The 22,407-nt window shown below is 43.4% G+C and overlaps 1 protein-coding gene across 4 annotated transcripts in view; it reads right to left on the bottom strand.

The window, feature by feature from the left end:
- Positions 1 to 3,190: 3,190 nt before the first annotated feature.
- KIAA0319L (KIAA0319 like) overlaps positions 3,191 to 22,407 on the bottom strand; it is a 90,068-nt gene continuing 70,851 nt past the window's right edge. For all 4 annotated transcript variants that reach the window (XM_069067913.1, XM_069067911.1, XM_069067912.1 and 1 more), the window contains 8 exons: positions 19,768 to 19,919; positions 19,294 to 19,432; positions 16,361 to 16,520; positions 15,701 to 15,843; positions 14,488 to 14,610; positions 13,765 to 13,855; positions 12,903 to 12,994; positions 3,191 to 5,026 (listed from right to left, as the gene is read on the bottom strand). In XM_069067913.1, coding sequence (XP_068924014.1) covers positions 4,839 to 5,026; positions 12,903 to 12,994; positions 13,765 to 13,855; positions 14,488 to 14,610; positions 15,701 to 15,843; positions 16,361 to 16,520; positions 19,294 to 19,432; positions 19,768 to 19,919 — 1,088 coding nt within the window. In that variant the 3' untranslated portion in view covers positions 3,191 to 4,838. The remainder of the gene's footprint in view (positions 5,027 to 12,902; positions 12,995 to 13,764; positions 13,856 to 14,487; positions 14,611 to 15,700; positions 15,844 to 16,360; positions 16,521 to 19,293; positions 19,433 to 19,767; positions 19,920 to 22,407) is intronic.

Here is a 22,407-nt window from a genome sequence, read left to right on the forward strand (position 1 = left end):
TTTTCTGTAAAATATGAAGCAAAGTTCTCAGTTGAGAGAGTAGAGAGAAGGAAAGCCATGAGAGGTCTGAGGAGAGTTGAAAAAGTTTGGGCTGTGGGATTGTGAATTTATAAAGGAGGTATAGTAGGACTGACTAGCAGCAATGAAGGCCCAGTTGAGTTTATATAACACAAATTTGTAGTGGCCCCTGTTGGAATGGTTGCAAGATTTTTTCCACCTTCATTCATCAGCATGTGTATAAGAGCAAGGGTGATGAATGGTGGGAGTGATCCAAGGCTAAGGCTTAATTGGGCATAATCACTGATATGATAAGGGAAAGAGGGACTCCAGAAGAGAGGACAGCCTAGAGTTGAACTGGTTCACCAAAAAGTCAAGATAAGAAGAGGAGAGAATGACCAGTGTAGAGGAAATGGACTAGGAGAGAATTGAGGGATCAAGGGATTACAGGTCACATTGCAGATGAAGAATAGGGTTATGCAAGGAAAGGCAGAGTGAGAGCTGAAAAGCCAATAGATTACAGTTGGATAAGGCGATTTCAGAATTCATGAACATGGAGGTGGTGCATTTGTGGGTAATGGCCACATCAAGAGTATGACCATCTTTATTTGTGGTTGAGGTGGGGTGGAGAAGGAACTGAGTGGTTAGAATATTTGAGGGAGAATCAATATATATGTTGAAGTCCCCTGGTATGAGGGCAGGAATGAGGGAGGAGAGAAAAATTATAAGGAAGGAAGGAATATATCACTAAAGAAGGAAGGGGAGTGACCTGGGGAGGTCTGTACAATAGCTACCAAGATTTTGATTGGATGATACTCAAAGGAAGAGAGGTTACTGAGTGATGGAGGAAGAGGAAAACTGGGAAGCGGCACTGGGGGCAGGGAGCAGTAGAACTCCTCTGTGTCAGCCTGTGAGCTGAGGACCAGAGGTGCATCTATGGGAAAAGCAGCTGGCAACGGCAGGGCCGGGGCATGTGAAGGGGCCTCATGCTCAGACCAGCTCCTCTTCCTGATCAATGGATTCACCAGTCATTTTACCTTCTCCTTCTTCTTTAGAACCAGAGCCCCTCAACCACACTTCCTCAAATCCAAATTAGCTGCCAAGGTCTACAAATTATTCAGTATGTTATTCCTCACTTCCTTCCCATTCCCATAGTCTAGGCCCTTGTCTTCTCTGACCTGGCTGACTGAAATATACTCTTTTTAAAACTGATGCCTTAAAGATTTTGAAGAAACATCATTGTCATTTTCTGGAATCCCTAACCCATCAAAATGATCCTTGTAACCAAATTTAGAAAAAGCTACCATATATAAGAGCCCGAGCAACATTCTGCACACTTACTTCCTGAAGTAACACCATTTTCTTTCCAAGTTCCCCTTTTGTGTCCCATTCAATTATCTAAAACACTTTCAAATGCCTCATCCTCACTTAAAACTCTTCAATGATTCTTGCTATCCATAAAGTAACGTCCATCTATGGGATTTGGCCAGAGAATCAACCATTGTTTCCAGGCTTCTCTCCCTCCTCTCACTTCTTCCCAATATAACCCTTTACTCTAGCCAAACTCTCCCCTCCAGCACCCTCACCCCTCCTGCCCAACACACCTTGCCATCTTCCCCCTAAAGTCCCACTGCTCCATGAAACCCTCACCCATTTTGGCTGGAAGTGATCCCTCAATTCTCAGATCTTACTGTCTCATTTTGATCTTATTTACCAGACACTTTGTATCATAGTTGTTTGGGCAAGCTTTTTCTCCCCAATCTGATTACCAAAGAGCCCTGGGTTGCAGTTAAGAGGATATGAATTTGTGGCTGAGTGACCTCATGTAAGGCAAGGCAATTCTCTCCTCTGTAAAACAAAGATATGCCAATACGATCCAGTTCAGGGTTATTCTGTGGATCAGATGAGATAATGGATTCTTGGAAAGAACTTTTGTGTCCATAGGCTGAGTTCAGTTTACCCCGGGTGCTCTGAGGACAGCTCAAAGTTTTGATTTGTCTCCTCTCTCAACCCAAATCATAGCATTTCAGAGTTAGAAGGGACCTTATTGGTCCTCTATTTCAATACATGGCCGAAAAAGACCTAAATGCACCCCCTCCCCACCAAACCTGAATGGTGGTCATGTGGCATCTCCTTAAAAACCACCAATGAAAGTCACCATCCTGGGGCAGCCAGATGGTACAGTGAATAGAGCACTGGCCTTGGAGTCAGGAGGACCTGAATTCAAGTCTGGCCTCAGACACATAACACTTACTATCCATGTGACCTTGGGCAAGTCATTTAACCCCAATTGCCCTGCCCTCCCCCTTCAAAAAAGCAAAAAAAAAAAAAGTCACCATCCATGGCCTCTTGAGATGACTCACTCTGCTTTGAGATGGCTCCCATTAAGATTTTCCTGATATCAAACCTAAATTTGCCTCTTTGCAAATTCTACTCATTGCTTCTAAGGATCAACCTTCTGGGATCAAGCAGAAAAATCAAATTTCTTTTACACACGACAGTCCTTTAAATAGCTGAAGACACCTATCATGTCCTCCCTGAATCTTCCTTTATTTAGGTTAAAAGTTCCAATTCCTTCTAAGAGAAATAAGGAAGACTGGGAGATGCACAAAGAACATCTGAAGACTTTGCCCTCATCTTTATTCCCATAGTTCAAAGCAGCCCTAGACTGCCACCACCTCTGCAATACCCATGTGGCCCTGCATCACCTGTGTCAAGGCACAAAGGCATGGTGAAGGTGGATGAAAACTCCCCATCTCCCTCAGACTAAAATGACAGAAGGGACAGGGAGGCCTGGGAATTCTCAGGGAACTCTGGACCACAGGCATCTAACAGTTGTTGTGTATGACTCTTTCTGACCACATTTGGGGTTTTCTTGGCAAAGATATTAGAGTGGTTTGCTTTTCCTTCTCCAGCTCATCTTTTTTAATGAGGAAACTAAGGCAAACAGGATTAAGTGACTTACCCAGTCACACAGCTAGTAAGTTTCTGAGACTGGATTTGAACTCAGGTCTTTTTGACTCCAGGCCGGGTGCTCTATTCACTGAGCCACCTGGCTTCCCACTCCTGACAGTTAAGTGAACCTAATCTTGATGTCTTGACTGGCACCTGTCACATGTGAGAAAAACAAATGGAAAGCAGCTGGTTTTGCTGAAAATTCAATAAAGTTAGCAAGAAGGCATGACTACATCAATGGGCTACAAGAAAAATTAAATAGCATGTTTAATCATTTCACAACAAGTCTAGTGCAGTAGTATAAATTTTTTTTATCTTTTAAAAAAAGTTTTCCCCCCAAAACTCCAGCACCCAGAAACAGAGGGCAAAGCTGTCATCAGCAAGGCAGAGATGCACAACAGGCTTCCTTGCCCAAGGAAAATCTTCCAGGCAAAGAAATGGGCCCTCAAGTGTGCAAACAGGTCCAACAGACAAGGAGTGACATTCTGATGGAGAATGAACAGTGACACAGAGTGAGAAAACAGCGATAAGGAAAGTCCTAATTCTCATCTGTGTCATGTGTGCACACACAGACTCACTGCTGCTACATTCCTGCCAATTCCAGTGACCACCTTCATTCTAATGCCAGCCTTGCAGGTCAGGGAGGGAGCCCTAGCTTCAGAGGCTTGAGGAATTGGCCATGAGCCAGAATGGGAAGAGAATATGGGGCACAGATCATTCCAGTTCAGGTGAATCCACCACAATGGGGGAACTTGCCAGATGTTTGCTCTGAAAGCAGGTCAGGCATAGATGCTTTAAAAGGGCATCAGGGATGTAGTCATCCCTGAAATGAATGAGCCTGGCCCTGTCCTTTGGGCAACCTTCCTCTCCCCTTCCCTGGTGCGTAAGTGGAGAAAAAGACTGGAGTGGATGGAACCAGGGCTCAGATGATGAGGGGATCCAGAGGCCATCCATGCTTCTGTGACTAGGGGCCCCAACAGATGCTGGTAGACAGTGAGTACTCCACATCTAACAGAATGAGCAGAGGGCAGAGGTGGTGGCAGGGGAGTGGGAGTCCGTGCTGACTAATCCTGGGCTCCCAAGGGGAATGCCTAGCCCATAAACAACCAGAGAGGCCTCCTGCTCATGGCCTTGCTCCATCAGTGACCAAGGAGGAGGCTCAGTTCTCTTCATTTCAGTGAAAGGACAAATAATTTAAACATACAACAAAGGATTCATATTCCAAGCTGTCCTGGGGGCATCAGGATCTTGGAGTTCCGTCTGGAGGGACTGGGACAGGGGGAAGAGGAAGAGGTTCTGCTGTGCTACTTTTTCTTGTGGCCTGCCAGTCTAGGCTCTGGGAAGGACCTGGTACAAGAGAAGAAAGCAGCCACATCCAAAGATGGGGGAATGGGGGGGAGGTGAGGAGAAGAGGCGGGAACGAAGGAAGACAGGGCAGGCTGGATGCTTCCCTGGAATGACACCTCCAGAACTGCTTACACTGTGTCCTCCCCCACCCTGCCCTGGCCTCACCGCACAAGAAGGGTCCTGAGCGGAGCAGCTCATAGAGGTCCTGTTGTTTGGGTACTAAGTCCTGGGGAAGAGGAAGTCTCTTCATTCACAGTTTACTCTGGAGTTCCTTAGAGATGTCTGGATTCAAGTACAACCAGTTCTGTTCAGAATTGGGGGAGGGAGGGAGAGGAGAAAATGCAGGAGAGACTGGAACACACACACGCACACGCATGCAGGCACACACGCACACATGCACACACGCGCACACACACAGTCTAGGAAATGACTTAGCAGCCTGGACCTCTCAAGCTTTTGTTGTCCCTTCCTCCCTAAAGCAGAGACATTCCCTGCCTCCCCCGCTCCCGTGCTTTCTGTTCCTCTCAGGAACACGGTGGCTACAAGATCTCCTCCCTGGGGGTCTTGGCCTTGAGTGGAGCCTGCCCGTTGCGCAGAGAGCCATTCTGGCCACGAAGCAGACGGCCCTTCTCCCGGTCTGGCCAGGTGAAGATAGCTTCATCACTGTCCAGTTCAGATTCAGAGTGCATCAGGCTACTGTTCAGGATGGGTACCTTCTGCTTGTTACCTGCAAGGGAGAGGAGTGTAAGAAGCAAGTAGGAAGGGAGAAAAGGAGGGAAATCTGAGCAACACTTGTCCCAACACTCTGCCTATCCTTAAGAGAAGCCATAGCACTAAGATAACTAGGAAATCCTCCCAAAAGCACTCAAGGAAAACACTGGGGCTAAAAAGAAGGACAAGCCACACGTATAGTCCAGCAACTCCAAGGAACAAAGTGGTCAAAGGAGCTCTGGGGCCCACAGTCCAATCTGTTCAGGGGGAACATTCACAAGCCAGCAGGGCAAGAGATGTTTCTGGCTTCAGAGAACATCATTTGGGCTCATCCCTTAGACCCAGGATTCACCTTGCCCACTTTCTCCACTGGCTCCCAGGTCAAAGACCACTCCTTTGTGGAAGATGGCAAGGAACAGTTTTGCCTTCACGCACAGACACTTTGTAGCTAAAGGCAAGTTCTCCCCTCTCCTTACCCTCCAGCCTCATCTGGTCATCAGTCCTTTCATTTATCTCTTGCTGGCTGTCTAACCAAATTCACACCAACAACTGTTCCAAACCTTTTCCATTCAAACTGCTCAGCTAACCAACATGCAAGGGCTTGGTGCTTCCCACTTTGCTCAGGACTGATACCACCCAAAGTCAGCTTGTTTGTCTTTCTCCCTTTGCATCTCAACATTTTTTTTCTTTTCATTTTATTCCTCCATCTTATTTCTAAGGAAGAAGTGGCCCTTTTGGTCTCACTAAGGAATGATCATTAACTAAGCTTAATCTCCTATTTTCTTGCCTTTTCTAGGACCTTAGGCCCCAATTGTGCTGTATCAAATGCATTTTGTTTCCTTCCCTATTGGTTCTCTCCACCTCTGCCAACAAAATGCTCAGGTGTCTCCTCTATCTTAAAAAAAAAAAGAGAAAAAAGAAACAGAACCTCAACCCAGATACTCTTCCATCAGTTAGTAATCTTTTTTTTCCTCTCACCAGCAGAGACATCTACATTGTGCTTCCATTTCTCATCTCCCACTCTTGAATCACCTGTACTCTGGCTTCTGTTTCCACTATTTTCCTGAAACATCCCCCAAACTCCAACAGAGCAGTTGGGCTTTCCTCAGTTCTTAGCTCTCTCCAGCATAGATGGAGCAGTGGTACTGTGAACTCCTTTTCCCTATTTAAGATTATCTCTTTTCCCAGGTTCTAAGTCACAAGGACTTCTGGCTTTCTCCTTACTTCTCTAACAAGTCTTTCTTTGTGTCCCTTCATTCATTTTCTTCTGGCTGGAGGAAACATGTGGATCACCTAAATTTTAGTCCCGAGTCCTTAGAAATCTCAGCCACTCCTGTTCCAATTCCATGATCTTGAAATTGCCTTCTCTGATCACAATCCCTTTTCTTTCCTTCTGCCTCTTTGTCCTCACTAAGACTAATTCCCTCTATTCTTCCCAGTCCATCGCCCTGTTCTGGCCTCACAGTCCTCTCTGACTCCAGGGTTACTCATCTTTCAATATCTCCTGCATCCATCCCTTGGCAAATGGCAAACCTAGCCATCTTCACTATCTACTCTCTGCCTACTTTGTAGCTTAATGCCATTGGAGAAAAATGTACAAATGTGCCAAATAGGTCCTCTACAAATTTATGTTAGGCAATCTCAACTGGGTGCTCAATATAGTAATGGCAGTCTTTTTTTCTTCCCTAACTGATTACCTTTGTGCTATTCCCATATCCATTTCTCTTCTAGGGAGACAGAAGATCTTACCTACTTTTTAAATGAGAAAAGAGAGTCCATCTGTTGGAAGCTCCCTCATCTCTTCTACTCCACTTTAAAACTCTACACTTTTCCTCATCTTCTCTTTCTTTATTCTTGTTTCTGAGGAAGAGATGGCTCTTCTTGTCAAGTTCAAACCACCATCTCTCAACTTGATCCCATCCCTTTCCATGTCCTGCAGCAGCTTAACCCATCAATCATTCCCTCTGTTCTTCAATCTCTCCTTAACTACTAGCTCCTTCTTTACTGCATACAAACATGCCTAGGACTTGCATTCTTAAAATTTTTACTTAACCCTGCCATTCCCTCAAGCTATTTAAGAGTCTCTGTATCTCCTTCCTTTTGCTGTCAAATTTCTAGAAAGAATCACCATATTCCCTGCCTCTTCATCCTCACTATCCAATAACTTCTCAGCCCCCTAAATTCCTTCTGGTTTCAACTCCACCACTTTACTGAAACTGTTCTCTCAGTGATAACTGATGATCTCATCTTCTAAATCGGGGGATAGCCTCTTCTCTAACCTCAACTTACTTTACCTTTTAAAGACTTTTTGACACTACATAATATTAAGGGAATTTGAAGATCTTCCCTGCCCCTTAATAGGCCCATGTGACCTGCTTTGAGTTTTGGCCCAGCCCATAACTTGAGTCGCATGGCGCCCATGGTGGGAGAAGCAGGGAGAGAGAGCTGAGGCAGAGCAGCTAGTGTGAGTGAGAAAGGGAAGAATTTTGCTTGGGGGAAGTTGTCTATGGGGAGGCCTAAGGGAGGGAAGGCTTGGGGATGGCAGTGCTCCCTGCATTGGTGATGAGTATAAACTTCTTTGTTACCATGGTGGAACTGGCTTTCTGGTATCTGAATAAATATCTTGGGTTCGTCTTTGAGGAAGAGAATTTGTTATATTTTGCAATTCAACCCTGGAAATACGTCTATCTACCCTATCAATAGCGGCTGCAATGGGTATCGCACTGGTGATATACAGTATCAACTGCTCTTTCCTTCTAGATGCTTTCTTCTCTCCTCCTACTCCACTGATTCTACTCCTTGGTCTATTTTACTGGATCGTAATCCATCTCCTGCCTCTTAAACATGGCTGTGTCTCGAGGGTCTGTCCTGGGTCCCTGTCTCTTCTCTTTCTCTGGCCTCCTGTGGTGGTCAGTCACTCATACTTTATACCTTGGAGTCAGCCCTCTCCCCACACTCTCCCAATCTAGTTTGGATCTATTCCAATGACCAGAACTTTTGTAATTTGCTTCCTGTCCTCTCTGCTTCTCATCTCTCCCCTCAACAATCCATCTCCACACAGCTGCTAAAATCACTTGCTTGCACAAAAAACCTCCACTGGCTCCCTACTGCCTCTATGAAAAATAAAAACTCCTCAGTACGGCATTCAGGCTCTCTATGATCTGGTTCCAACCTACCTTCTCCAGTCTCATTTCATATTGCTCTACCCAACAGGACTATTTCTTTATCCCTAAAACTTGACACTCCATCTCCCCCTTATGGACATTTGCACAAGCCAGCCCTCATATCTTGCATGTATTTCCATTTCATCTCTACCTGAAGTTCTTTCTATGCTCAGCTCAGATACTGACCTTCCTTGATCCCACAGATGGTTACTTCTCTCTCCCTCCTGAAATTAATGCTTGTTAAATAAGTGCTGTATTCCCAAGAGAATCTAAGTGGCTTGAAACAGTCTGCTTAATTTTTTTTCTTTGTACCCCCAATACCTGGTGCAGAGCCTTACATACAGTGGATACTTGAAAAGAAAGCTGGGTTGAAACTGGCATCTGCAGCCCTGAGATCTTTCCTGGCTATGTCCCATGCTGCCTCTTGGCACTACTTGCTGGAAGCAGGTGATCATGGGCTACAGGAGCTCAGGTTCTGGGCTGGGAAGGCCCTCAGAGTCCAACCTTATTTTGTAGGTGAGGAACTAAGGTCCAGAGAGGCTAAGTAGCAGTGATGCCGGGATATGGACCCAGGTTGTCTAACTCCAGAGCCAGAGTTCTTTCTCTTGTACCAGTCCGATTCTCCCAATTGTACATCCTGCTGTTGGGAAGCTCCATATGAAGAAAACCAAACTTATAGTTGTTACTTACTCCAAAATGACTTCTCTTTGTTAATAGCCCATTTGAAAGCTTCATCTTCTCTCTTGTCTCCAATATTTATTCCTTCTTCCCCATTCCCACAGCCCACCACTCAACTCCAGGCCCTCATTACCTCACCTGGCTTACTGTATTAACCTAACTTGTGCTGCTTCCAATCACTCGTCTTTGCAATCTGTCTTCCATGGGCTATGCCCCTGCTCAGAAACCTTCAATGACTCCCATTTGGATAAAGTCCAAAATCCTCCTCAGTCTGTCTCAGGCTGTCATTCAAAGTAATTTCCTCAAGGACATTAGGAGCTCCCTAAGGGCAGGGAGCTTATTTTTGGATCCTTCCCAGCAGGGTCAAACACAAAACTTTATACACAGGTGGTGCTAAAAAACCACTTTTAACTGAAATTGAGGCAGCAACGTAGAGTGGAAAGGGAACTGGGTTAGAAGTTAGAGGCCTGGAGTTTGAACCTAGACTGTGCCACCTGTGTGGCCTTGCCCAGGTCAGACTCCTCTTGGGGCCTTCATTTCCTTATCTGTAAAACGAAGGTGAGCTAGATGAGTGCAAGGTCCCTTCTAATTTTCACTATGACCCTATGACCCCTCCAGTTAACAGTGCCTTCAGAGGATTGAGTATAGCTGTCCCAGCTCAGAGACACATCACACTAGGGCTGTGGACTCTGTGGGTAGCAGGATGAAATGGAGATAACACATCAGGTGACAATTCCTGGTACAGAGACCTAGCTCAGCCTCTCCTAGGCCCATCACCACAATAATTTCTGATGGGCTTGTGCTACTGCTGGAACTTCGGAAAGCAGGAGCCAAGTAGCAGATGAGCCCTGGCTCCTAGAGAAGATGACCACCACAGCACCAGAGCTGGGACTCCAGTGGCCATACAGATATAAGAATCTCAGAGCTGAGTGGGAAGCTCCTCATCTACTAGACTGCTGAGACACTGCCTGAAAGTACAGGTGCAAAAAGATAGGAGGAAAATGAACCAAGCATTCTAGTGGGAAAAGAGGGATTTGGGGAGGAGGCTGATGACACAGTCAGGTTAGTTGGAGAGCAAACATTTCTTTAGGTGCTTACAATAAGCCAGACACTGTATTAATGACTCCTTGTCATTAAGGAAAAAAAAATAGTCAAAACAAGGTTCCTTGTCATCAAAGAGGTGACATTCTAATGGCAGGAGGGGGGATAATTACAGGATGACCTGCAAAAAAACATGAGTATATAAACCACATGCAGTGTGGAAGAAAGATAAAGGGAAGGCACTGGTTGGGGGAGGAAGGAGACCTGGAAAGGTGGCATGTGAGCTGAGTCCTGAAGGAAGCCAGGAGGTGGAGGTAAGGAGGGAGAGCACTCCAGGCATGGGGGACAACCAGGGCAAAGGCACAGTCAGGAGATCCAGTACTGTGTGTAACAACCAGAAAGGCAGGTGTGACTTGGTCAGAAAGCCATGCTGAGGGCTGGCTAACTGGATGAGAGCCCTATCTATACTTCCTCTCATTAGCAGCACTACTCTGAGACTTGGCCAGAACCAGTCACTAGTGCATATGCAAGGGTGACCTGTCTGAGTTCCCCCCCCAGAGCTGGGGCCCAGGCCAGAAAGGGGAGGCCCAATGCACTGGCCTCCTCTGGGATGGACAGGAGGAAAAGGCTTTAGGTGCTGGCAGGAGGTAGAGGGAGCCCTGGGCAGGGTGGGCTGCAGACTCCTTTTCTGGCTCTTCTTACAGCCTCCAAGCCTTAGATACCTCCTTCATTGTGTCTTAGGTCTATGACCTGTTGTGGCAGAGCCCTTCAGCCCCTTCAGGATCACAGATTCTCAGGGCTGGAAGGGAACTTAGGGGCATCTAGTCCAACATGGACCTAAGGATCAATCCTCTCTATACCATTCCTGAAGGGGAGTCATCTAATCTTTGCTTAAGTATCTCTAAGGATAAGGAATTTGATACTTCCAAAGGCAGCCATTCCACTTTTTAGATAGCTCTAACTATTCATAAGTTTTTCCTTATATCTACCCATTTTTCTTAGCTCTGTCCTCTGGGGTCAAACAGAATGAAATCTAATTCCTCTTCTACATGAGAGAGGGACTTTCTTTTTTTTTTTGGCCTTTTTTTTTAGGGCAATTGGGGTTAAGTGACTTGCCCAAGGTCACACGGCTAGTTTTTGTGTGAGAGAGGGACTTTCAATACTTAGAGACGGTTATATACTTGTCCATTCCTGCCTCCCCTCCTCCCCCCCAGCAACTGTTCTCTAGGCTAAATACCCCCATTTCCTTCACCTGACCCTCAAAAGGCATGACCTTGAGCTGTTTCATTACCCTGGCTGGCCTTCTCCAGACAATTTATCTATGTCCTTTCTAAAACATAGTGCCCAGAAGACAGCACATTTCTCCACATGTAATTTGACTAGGGCAGATATATATATGTATATATGTATATATATACACATATAGATATATATTTTGGAGGGGGTAATGCAGGGCAATTGGGGTTAAGTGACTTGCCCAAGGTCACATGGCTAGTAAGTGTTAAGTATCTGAGGCCGGATTTGAACTCAGGTCCTCCTGACTCCAGGGCTGGTGCTCTATTCACTGCACCACCTAGCTGTCCTAGGGCAGATTATAATAGGATCATCATTTTCCTATTTCTGGATACTATGCTCACCTCTCTTAATTTAGCCTAGGACTATGTGAACTTTTCTAGCAGTTGTATCACACTGGTGATAGACACTGGGCTTACAGCTCACTAAAATTCCTAGATTTCATTCATACTTGTCCTATAGCCACACCCTCTCTCCTTACCTTTCCTTTCTCAGTTAAAATATTTTATCTTTCACAGGATCACAGATTTAGAGCCAAACTGAAAGTTTGGCTATAAAAACGTATATATATATATATATATATATATATAACTATCTCTAACTTTAGGTGACTAAAGTTTGGGTCACCTAACCCAACCTCTTCTCATTTTAGAGATGAGGAAATGAAGGCCCAGAGAGGTTGTGACTTGCCTAAGGTTTATAGAGGTGAGAGAGTCTTTTGACTCCAAATCCAGAACTCTTTCCATTGTGCTGTTTCTGTTCATTTCACCCTATCATCTGTCTTAATGAGAGCTTTTTGGATCTTGGTTGTTAATCTGGTCTGTCAGCTCTCGTCTATATTTATGCCATCTGCATACCCGACAAGCATGCTTTCTATGCTAACACCCAAACCAATAATCAGAATGTTGAGTAAAAAAAGGCCTAAAATCAGATCCTCAAGGCATTCCACTAGAGACCTCCTACCAATCTGACACTGACCTACCAACACCCACTCTTAAGGTATCCTGAAAAGAGAATTAGATGACAGCCAGTTCTAAATCCATCACCAACATCTCTCTGCCTTGTTCACAATGGCAGTAATGAGAAACTATCAACCGCTTTGCTGAAATTCAGGCATACTCTACATATTTACAGCAATTCTCATGATAACCACCAGCCTAATTTTCCTGAGATTAGTCTGACAAAGTAGTTTTTGATAATGTCATGCTAATTTTTAGCGTTCACTGTTCCTCATTCAGATGTTCACAAACCATCCTTCCAGATTCTAGAATTTTGCCAGAGTCAAGTTCAAGCTCACTGGTCTAAAATTCGAAGACTTCAATCCTCCATCCTCTACTTAAAAAAATAAGAAAATTGGGACATTTGCTCATTTTCTTATCTGCATCAAATCTCTCTGGCTCTCCATCTTTCCAAGCTTATCAGTCAGTACCCTCAGATGTCATTCCTCTAATCTTGGTGATATCTTGGCTCTTCTCCACCGCATGGGATGATTCACTTCAGCTCTATGCAACAGAGGTAGCTAAGTGGAGGTCCTCCTGGAGTTCTCACCAGGAAATCTGTCCTCCCTACAGAATATCATATGTACTTCAAAGAATCAAGGTCAGGTGAAAAGTATTCTGCTAACTTGACAAATCCTTCCAATCCTTTTATTTTGATCAGGAAGGATAAAAAACTTCCTTGCCCCAGCTTCAAATGACTGCCCTGGGAAAAGATTACCTGCTCTGGGATTTGGTTTTAGCTCCAGACTTTCCTGATCTGTGGCATCCAAGATCTTGTACTTGCTTTTCCTCTTGGGTTTCCCTTTTCGTCTAGAAAAGAGTCAAGAAGCATTCATTGTTTACTATATGCTAGTCACTTTAAATGAGATGCCGGTGATACAGAGACCAAATGGCAACAGTTCCTGACCTTACAGTGCTTATGTTTCCTTAGGGGAGAAAACAAGCAAGTAAGCAAGCAAATACAAAATCAATGTAAGATGAAGTGGAGGAAGCATTAGGAGCAAGGGGAGATCAGGAAAGGTGTCACTAGCACAAAAGGTAGAAGGAAATAAGGACACCAAGAGGTGGAGATGTGGGAGTGCATTCTGGGCACAGGGGCACTGCAAAAGTACAGAGATGGGAAATGGAATGTTGTGTGAGGGACAGCTGGAATGTTAGCTTGGCTTTACCACAGAGTGTAAGAAGGGAAGGAAGGTATAATAATAACTCGGGTCAGGGCTGATGAAGGAAGCTCCAAGCCTGGACAGGTAGCACAGTGTTTAAAGATGTGTACTTTATATCAGCCTCACAGGCTGATAGGTTAAGGAAAGAGGTAGAAAGTCATGTTTTCTCTTCAAATATTAGACACTCAGGGCAAATTTTGTTACCCTAATCCTCTTGAATTGTGGGAAAGAGGACAGTGACCTCGATGACAATGTAATGGCAACTAGTCCTTAACTATATCTTCAGAATGCCAAAGTCACTGTAACAACATGGTTGTGACAATTATAATGTAAAAAAGGAAGACGATAAAACTAGTTACACATAGTCTTAAGTTATAGGGAGGAGTTAGAAGCATCCTGGGTCCTTTCCTGTCTTACCTCTTACAGCAGCAGACCATAGTCCAGGATAGGATCCCCAGTGCAACAATAATGACAAACGAGGCAATGATGACATAGAGGACGCTCCATTCTGTAGAGGAAAACTAAAAAGTAAGGGTTGGGAAGGTAGAGATGGGCCCAGAGCAATTGCTTCCTTGCTGGTGAGAGCAAATGTTAAGGCAGACATTTGTAGGTACAGGTAAGAACCAGAAAGGAATCTAAGTCTGTAATGCAAGATCGGGACCCAATGGAAAGAAATGGACCCATTTCCTGGTCAGTCTCAGGACTCTCCAGGGAAGGCTGGGACTCAGGCCTTTGTGCACAAGGAGGAAGGACCCTGTAGGTACTGTTGGAGGACTCCCTTACAGGCTAGCAACACTGTTGCTTCCAAGAGAGAGAGATATGGAAGGCTGATACAGAGAATTATGGATAAGTGGAAAGCTACTTCTGTGATGGGGGAAAAAACAAAGAAGGTAAATCACACTGATGAATTCCAGAAAGACCCTGTCTAGCAGTAGGCCTTATCTTATGTGTTTTGCTCATCTTAACACAACTCATTTTATTCTTATTCTCAGACTCTGCTCAGACCTTAAGGAACAAGTGTGTACATAAGGGGAACAAAGATGCCCAAAGCCAATCTCCACTGTCAGCCCAGCAGGTCTGCTCACTTCAGAGACAAGATCAATGCCAAATTAAGCTAATTGAGCCCCAAGGGGTACGTACCACAGTTGCTCTCTCCATCTTTAAGTTGCACTTTAATGAAGTTCTCCATCCAAAAAGGGTCACAGACACAGCGTTTGGTGAAAGAATCGCAGCGGCCATGATCAGAGCAGTTCAGCTGACATGCTAATGGGGGAAGGGAAAGGAAGTTGCTAAAAAAATAGGTTTTAGCCAAGCTAGTAGGAGGGAAGACTTCTGATTCTCAGGACAAAGTGCAGAATGCTCAAAGGGTTCAATGATCCTGGGTCTGTAGTGGTTTCCCAAAGACAGGGCTTCCTATATTCCCCAGGTTGGCCCAGATGCCTACTCTAGTATGTATGACTGGATCAAGCCAGTCTTGATGAAGACAAGGGCTGAGCTTTAAACAACCTTTAAGGTTTTCAAAGCTCTTCACAGCTTTCATGTGCAGATGCTTCCAATGTGTCTGAAGAGGACTTAATTAATGCTTGCTGTCATACAGCAAAGTCCTATCATGTCAAGGGTGTTTAAGCAAAGATTCAATGACTTATGTTACAGACTATGGGCAGGGAGACATCATCACTTACAGGGGAAACACAATTTGACCCACATAGTAACCAAGTTCAGGGGCTGGTAAGTTCATAATGGGGTTTGTTTTATTATTATTTGTTCTGATATGGACCTATAACTTCATTGGTATTGGGAATTTCCAGTAAAGAGACTCCCTCCACCAAAGCAGACTGGTACCTGTTCTACAGTTAAGTCAAGTCATGAACATTTAATAAGCACCTACTATATGCTAGGTTCTATGCTAAGAGCTGGAGATACAAAGGAAGGTAAAAGACTGCCCCTCTTCTCCAGGAGCTCACAATCCAATGGGGGAGACAACACGTAAACAACTAGGTACAAACAAGACACAGAGAGGATGAATTGGAGATCACAGAGGGAAGGCACTAGCAAGGGGAACTGGGAAAGGTTTCTTGTAAGGTTAAGAAACTTGCCCTGGGCCACACAGCCAGTAAGAATTAGAGGTAGCACTTGAACTCAGGTTCCCCTGACCCCAAAGACAGCTCTCTCTAGCCATTATACAATGATACCTCTGGGCATCAATATGAATACCAGTCAAAATCTTATCAATATCAAGAATCCAAGCCAATGAGAAAGAGCCTTTGGATTCCATCTTCTAGAGGAAGGGAAGAATGACAAAGCTGTTCTGATAGATCCCCGGCTGACAGAGTCATGGCCTGGAACTACTCACTGACGGTATTGATTTCCAGGGCGCGAAAGATCAGGAAATCTGTTTGCTGCTTCCTCAGCTCACTCTTGAGCATCGCTGCAACATCATGGCCTTTAAAGATCTGGTGTGGAGGCTCATTCTGTACAAAAAACACCATCTTCGTGCTGTGAGGAAATGCAACCCAGGAAAAAGTCAATGGAATCTGATGCTGACGCTAGAGGCCCTTTCTAAATGGGTCAGCAAAGGCTAGGGAAGATCTCTTCATCTTAAGACCACAGCTTTAGAATTGGAAGGGACCATGGGGGTCACAGAGTACAGCCCCTTCATTTTACAAATGAGGAAACTGAGATCCAGAGAGGTTTAGTGACTTGTCTACAGCCACACAGCTAGGAAGTGCCTGAGGCAGGACTGGAACACAGGTCTTCCTAACTCCAAGTTAAGTACTCTAACCACTGTACCACCTAGCTGCTCTGTTAGGGTAGGTTACATCTGATGAATTATTTTTGTTTGGTGAGACTGGAAACAGAGAGACATTCTAGAGCAGATTATTACCACAGAAGACTTGGAAACTTTCTCCCTTTGCTGTGACAGGCTCAATATGAGGAAACCTAGGCCTCTCCACCCCCATTTTTGCTCAGTGGAAGCCTGGCCCCTTGACCATCTCCTCTCCTCCAGCCCCACCTCTGCTCTGTATATGGCTGGATCTTTTGCACAGTGATGTCAGAATCCAGCACCCCCAGGAGGACACCAATCTGCCGAATGAACATCCCCTTCTGCCTCTCTGTCAGTTGGCTGACATTGACGTCCAGGATCATCTCCACCAGATTATTCTTCCTGGGGTCTGTAAAGGACAGAGAGTAGGCAGAGCAAAATAGTCAACACACTTCCTGAGAAACAATGCTTTTATTTATTTTTTGTTTTGTTTGGAGGCAGTTGGGATTAAGTGACATGCAGCTAGTAATTGTGTGAGGCTAGATTTGAACTCAAATCCTCTTGACTTCAGGGTCAGTACTCTATCCACTGTGCTGCCCTTACAATGCCTTTAGACAATTATTCTGGCACACAAGAAAGGAGGTGGCAGAAAGATTCCTTAGAACTATAGGTCACCTCCTTCCAGTGTCAAGAAGCCACAGATGATTCCATATATGTATAATACTTCAAGACCTCTGCCACAGGGCCTACCTGAAGGGGTTTATCAGGTAAAATTTGGAAAGAAGCAGCAGAAGGTTGGCTGGGTGAGCTTGGTGAACTTCAAGTTATAAATTATGGTTTTCTTTGCAGTCTGATGTCTAAATGGTCTTGCCTATTGCAGGAAGTGGGCAGCTTAGGCTCACTCAACATACTGAGGTAATGGTCTTCATCAGTCTGAAGGGCTGTCATGGGGAAAAGAGAGTAAACTTTTTCAACTGGGACCTAGCTGGAAAAAAACTAGGCTCAACAGACTGAAGTTAAAGGGAAGCAGATTTTAGGTTGTAATGGACACCTGAGATATAACAGGACAGCTAGGTCAATTATAATTTGATAGGAGTGTTTATTACTGGCCGGGACTGCCTCTCAGACCGAAAGACAGCCTCGAGCTTTCTGTCAGACATAATTTTATAGACAATGTGATTGCTAGCAACAGAATATGTTTCTAAGGGGTTAGCATTGTTTCCATTGAAGCGAAGCTTTCTCAGTATTATTCTTGTTGAAGCAAAACATTCTCAGTATTATTCCTATTGAAGCAAAGCATTCTCAATATTATTCCTATTGAAACAAAGCCTTGGTATTATTTCTACTGAAGCGAAGCGAAGCCATAGTTCCTTAGCAAAGCCTTGGATACAAACATAAACAGACCTGAATCCATGGGAATCTGTGGCATGTTTTAGCAACACAGGTAAAACATTTCTTTACTACTGGAGCCTATTAGATGGTTTCCAAGGAACCCAGTAGGGGTCCCCTCTGGTAGATTTAAGGGGGCTCTAGTGTATAATTTCTGGTGGGCACTTCAAGGCCTACATAAAGAATTTCCTAACAATTACAGTTGTTTATCAATGGAATGGACTGCCTTGGGAGTTAGTAAAATCCCTTCTTAATGATCTGCTTAATGATCTACTAAATAATGGATAAATTTGGCTAAGGTTTTCTTTGAGTCTTTTTTTTTTTGGATGGGCGATTGGGGTTAAGTGATTTGCCCAAAGTCACACAGCTAGTAAGTGTTAAGTGTCTGAGGCTGCATTTGAACTCAGGTCCTTCTGATTCTAGAGTCAGTACTCCATTCACTTCGACACCTAGCCACCCCTGTTTGAGTCTTTATCTAAACCTGCTGGGTACAAATGGAAAGTAAAAGGGCAGCCAGACTAATAGATGGTATTTATTTACTGCACTATCACATATAACATTAGATTAAAAGATCTAAAGGAAGGCTCCAGTGTATTAGGTGGATCTTCTGAGAATTTAAGGATTAATTAAATTAATTAATCTGACGATTAATTTAAGACATGAACAAATACCATTTAAGATGAAATCTGTTTGACCTTGGAGCACTTTGTCAGGACTCACCCTGGTATAGTGAGGAAAAATCTCCCACTGAATCTAGAATTAAAGGATATGACTCTGTTTCTTGCTACCTGTGTGACCTTGGGAGTCATTTCCCTTACCTAGGCCTCAGTTTCCTCATCTGTAAAATGACCTAGATGACCTCTTAGGTCCTTTCCAACTCTAAAGCATGTGATTCTATGAGATGGAAGGTGCTATGAGCAGCAATGGTAGAAAAAGAAGACCTGCCAATAAGAACTTGGCTTCAAAGAAACCCTGGCATGTCAAAATGGTGGAAGCTTCTTTAACTAGGACAGAGTTATATTGCTATGCTCTCTATTGGGTTACTTTTGAATAAGTGATTAAAGACTGTTGGTTTCTACATTTGGAAGTAAAAACTTTCATTGTCAAGAGTAGCTACCTCATTTATATATTTGGATGCACAATTTGCATGTTCTGAAGTATAATTTGCATAATTAGTAGATTAGCTGTGGTTTTCATGTAAACAGCTAGCTTCCCCAGGGTCTGGACGAGGCCAACCGCCCTGCCTGGAGGGTGAGGATGAGATGACTCCTCCAGCTCCATTTCAACCAGAGGAGTCTTTCCATACCTGAACTTTCTATTGTTAGCCTGAATACTCCAGAGTGGGCTGTCAACATTCCTTCTTACCAGATGCTCTGGAATGTAAAGGCCCTGATAAATTCTTCCCCTCTACCCAGAGCTACAGCACAAATTAGCTTTGAAGCAAAAGAAAAAACACAAAGCTCTATGTAAGAAGGACATCTCTTTTTCTGCAAATCTGCAAACGTAAAGGATGCCAGTTATTTACCTTCCTTCCGTGAGCTGTCACATAAAGCCTCAGGCTCAGCTTATAAAAAGAAATTGTTTTCTGCATCTGGGCCCTGATGAAGCATCATGACTCAAGCTACCCATGTCCCTGTGCTCAAAATTACCAAACCATCCCCCACTTTTACCACACCCATTGGACAGTAAGACCCAAGACATCACATCTAGCCCTGACTGTGCTAAGGCAAGAAAAGCCATCCTCAAGGTAGAGACTAACTGCTTCCTCAGGTGTGGGCCCTAGAAGGACTCACCAGGCTTCACATCTACAGTAGTCCGGTCTGTGTCACTCTCACCCTTTGCATCGGTCACTCTCAAATGAAATGTATAAGTTCCTTCCACCAGGTTAGAGAGGAATAGAATGGGGTGATGGTCAGAATGATTTAATACTTCCTGCGGGTTGAATAATACAGACGACATTTTTTTGAGAAAAAAAAACCCCACCATCACCATCTCCTTCTTAGGATCCCTACAGCATTTCATTACTATGTATTACATTAAACCCTCCTGCTTCAATTCAGATTGATTCCTGATTTGAATTCTCAATGGATTATCAGGAAAAATAAAGAATTATGAAAAACTATGGCCATACAATTACACTTTAAGTTTTTAGTAAGAGGGAACATTTGGCAAAGTGCACAGTACATAATATATACTTAATACAGGTGTGTTGACTGAGCTTAAATTGTGGACCTAAAGTCAAAGGCCACCATTACCAGAATACTTACCCCTGCTGCTGGGCTTCCTTCATCCCTAGTCCAGAGGTAACTGACTATGCCCTTGTCATCAGAGGACCTGGATCCATCCAGCTCAGCTGTATTAGTGGGCAGAGTTATTACTACATTCCCAACTATTTTGGCCACAGGTGGCTTGTTCATTTCTATATAAAGAGAAAAGCATTTAGAAAAATCTAAAATGCCAGAAGGAAGGACTGATTTTCCATGATTTCAGGATATTTGTGGTATTTATGGGGATACCAAAATACCAACATTTTGGGCAATTTTTATGAAGACCTGACTATGAGAGCAACCAACTCTATGTACTAGAGATTTAAGATCAGCACTTCATTAGGACATGAAGTTCCTGTCTTATACAGAGACGAGTTCTGGGGCCATCTTATATCAAGGGCAAAAATTATCGTTGCTATTTGAGCTCTTTGTTACCCATGCATCCTCTTAAGGACTCCATTTTTCTGCTTTGATAGTGTATAATGAAAGCAAATGGAAATCATTCTGAAAAGCAATCTGGAACTATCACCAAAGAAGTCACTAAACTGTGTGTGTATCCTTTGACTCAGTGATGCAACCAAGCATACACTCCAAAGAGGTCAGAAAGAGAGGAAAAAGCCTCACTCTTATTCACCCCACACATATAATGAGGTGCCAAGTCTTACAGTTTGTATCTTTGCAACACTTCTTGAATATGTTCCCTTCTCTCTACTCACAGCGCCTTCATTACCCTAGCCCAGATTCTCATCCTCTATCACCTAGACTATTTCAATGACCTCCTAATTGGTTTATTTGCTGTAAGTCTCTTCCCTACTCTAACTTATCTTCCACACAGTTACCACAGTGATTTTCCTAAAGTACAGGTCTAATCATATCATTCCTATACTTAAAAAAAAAATACAGTGGCTCCCTATTATTTCTATAACCAGATGTTAAAATTAAATGGAATCAAAAATTAAATATCAAATGCCTAGCATTTAAAACACTTCCCAGCCCCTTCCTCACTTTCTGATCTTCTTACATATCTCTCTCCTCCACATACAATACTCCATCTCCCACATGGGTGCATGCCTGGAATGCTATCCCTCCTTGGCTATGCCTCTTGGAATCCATGATGTCCTTCAAGAATCAACTGAAGCACCAATTTCTGCAGCAGCCCTTTCCTATCCTCAACTCTCCCCTTCTCACCCTAGCTGCTAGCACCTGACCCTCTAAAGTTATCTTTTTATATGTGACTAGATGTGTATTTTTCTCCTATTAGGATGTAAGCTCCTTGAGGGTGCTCTGTTTCACTTCTGTCTTTTGAAGTAAGCAGAATCAGGATGACAATTTACATAAGATCACAATAACATAAAAGAAAACTTCAAAAAGCTACAGAACTCTGGTCAAGTTGGAAACCAATCATGACTTAAGATAACTGATGATGAATCATCTTCCCAGATCTTGGTAGAGAGATGATGGATCAGAGGTACTAAATAAGACAAGTTTTCAGGCATGACTAATGTATTGATTTGTTTTGTTGTATTTGTTTTACTATACTTATATAAGGAAGAAAGGCTTGGGAAGGAGGAAGATAGGTTGGTGGGGTAATGATAAAGATGTAGAAAGAGAAAAGAAACTTAATGAAACATTGAAAGTTTAGACAAAAAAGAGCAGAAGGAAGTTTAGGAGGTCATAAGCAGGAGGCTTTTGTTAATGTCTAAGTAAAAACTATATAAGTTCACAGTTACATATATAATCATCTTTTCTGTTTTTTGCATATAAAAGTCTAAGTTCAAAATAACAAAGATTTTAAGAAAGAAAGCAAATGGAAGCCAAAGACTTAGAAAATAAGAGAATCTTGGTTCCATTTTGTTGATATCTGTAATACAATGGGCTTTAGTGTAGTTTCTCCATTGGAAAACTAGTTGTGCAAAGACTTGTTTGGCAAAGCTCGGAGTAGTTAAATGATTCAAAGAAGGGAGAACTACTATGTAATATGATATATGGTTAAAAAGGAATTAAAAACATCATAGATTTAGAGCTGGAATGACATTAGAAGTCCATTAGTCCAATGCCCTTATTTTACAGATGAAGAAACTGAGTTCCAGAAAGGGACTTGCCCAAGGTTACACAAGTAGCAAAAGGCAGAGCTGTGATTAAAACACAGGTCCTTTGACTCCAAAATCAGTAAGGCTTCCACTGTCTTACACTTCAAGAGCAAAAAAAAAAAGAGGGTGGAGGAACAATCAGTAGAAAAAAAGAGGGAGAAAACAAGAAAAGAGGGAGAACTTTGTTTCTTTGAAAACACAGAGAATGACTGGGTGTGTAACAACATATATGAGGCTGGACTTGGATGATATGTTGGTTAATTTTGCTAAATTTTCCCCCTCTTGTTTATTCTTTATGATGAAGGATGTCTTTTCGGAAGAGAGAGGAAAGGGATAAATAAGAAAAATATAAGTGATGTAAAAAAACAAAAGATATGGATAAAAATGGATTTTAAACAAGGGGAGAGTGGGTAAAGGTATAGAAGTAAAAGGGAGAGAACAGAGAGGGGAGAAGATAAGAGTGACCCAGAAGTAAACCTAAGAAGGTAAGTACCAGATGGTTTGGGAAATAGAAAGATACCTGATAGGACAGACAGAAGGGAGGAATGAG

The sequence above is a fragment of the Petaurus breviceps genome, unplaced genomic scaffold, assembly GCF_028583685.1.
Source record: "Petaurus breviceps papuanus isolate PSGF00001 unplaced genomic scaffold, PetGlider_PUasm1.0 90760, whole genome shotgun sequence".
Lineage (NCBI taxonomy): Eukaryota > Metazoa > Chordata > Mammalia > Diprotodontia > Petauridae > Petaurus > Petaurus breviceps.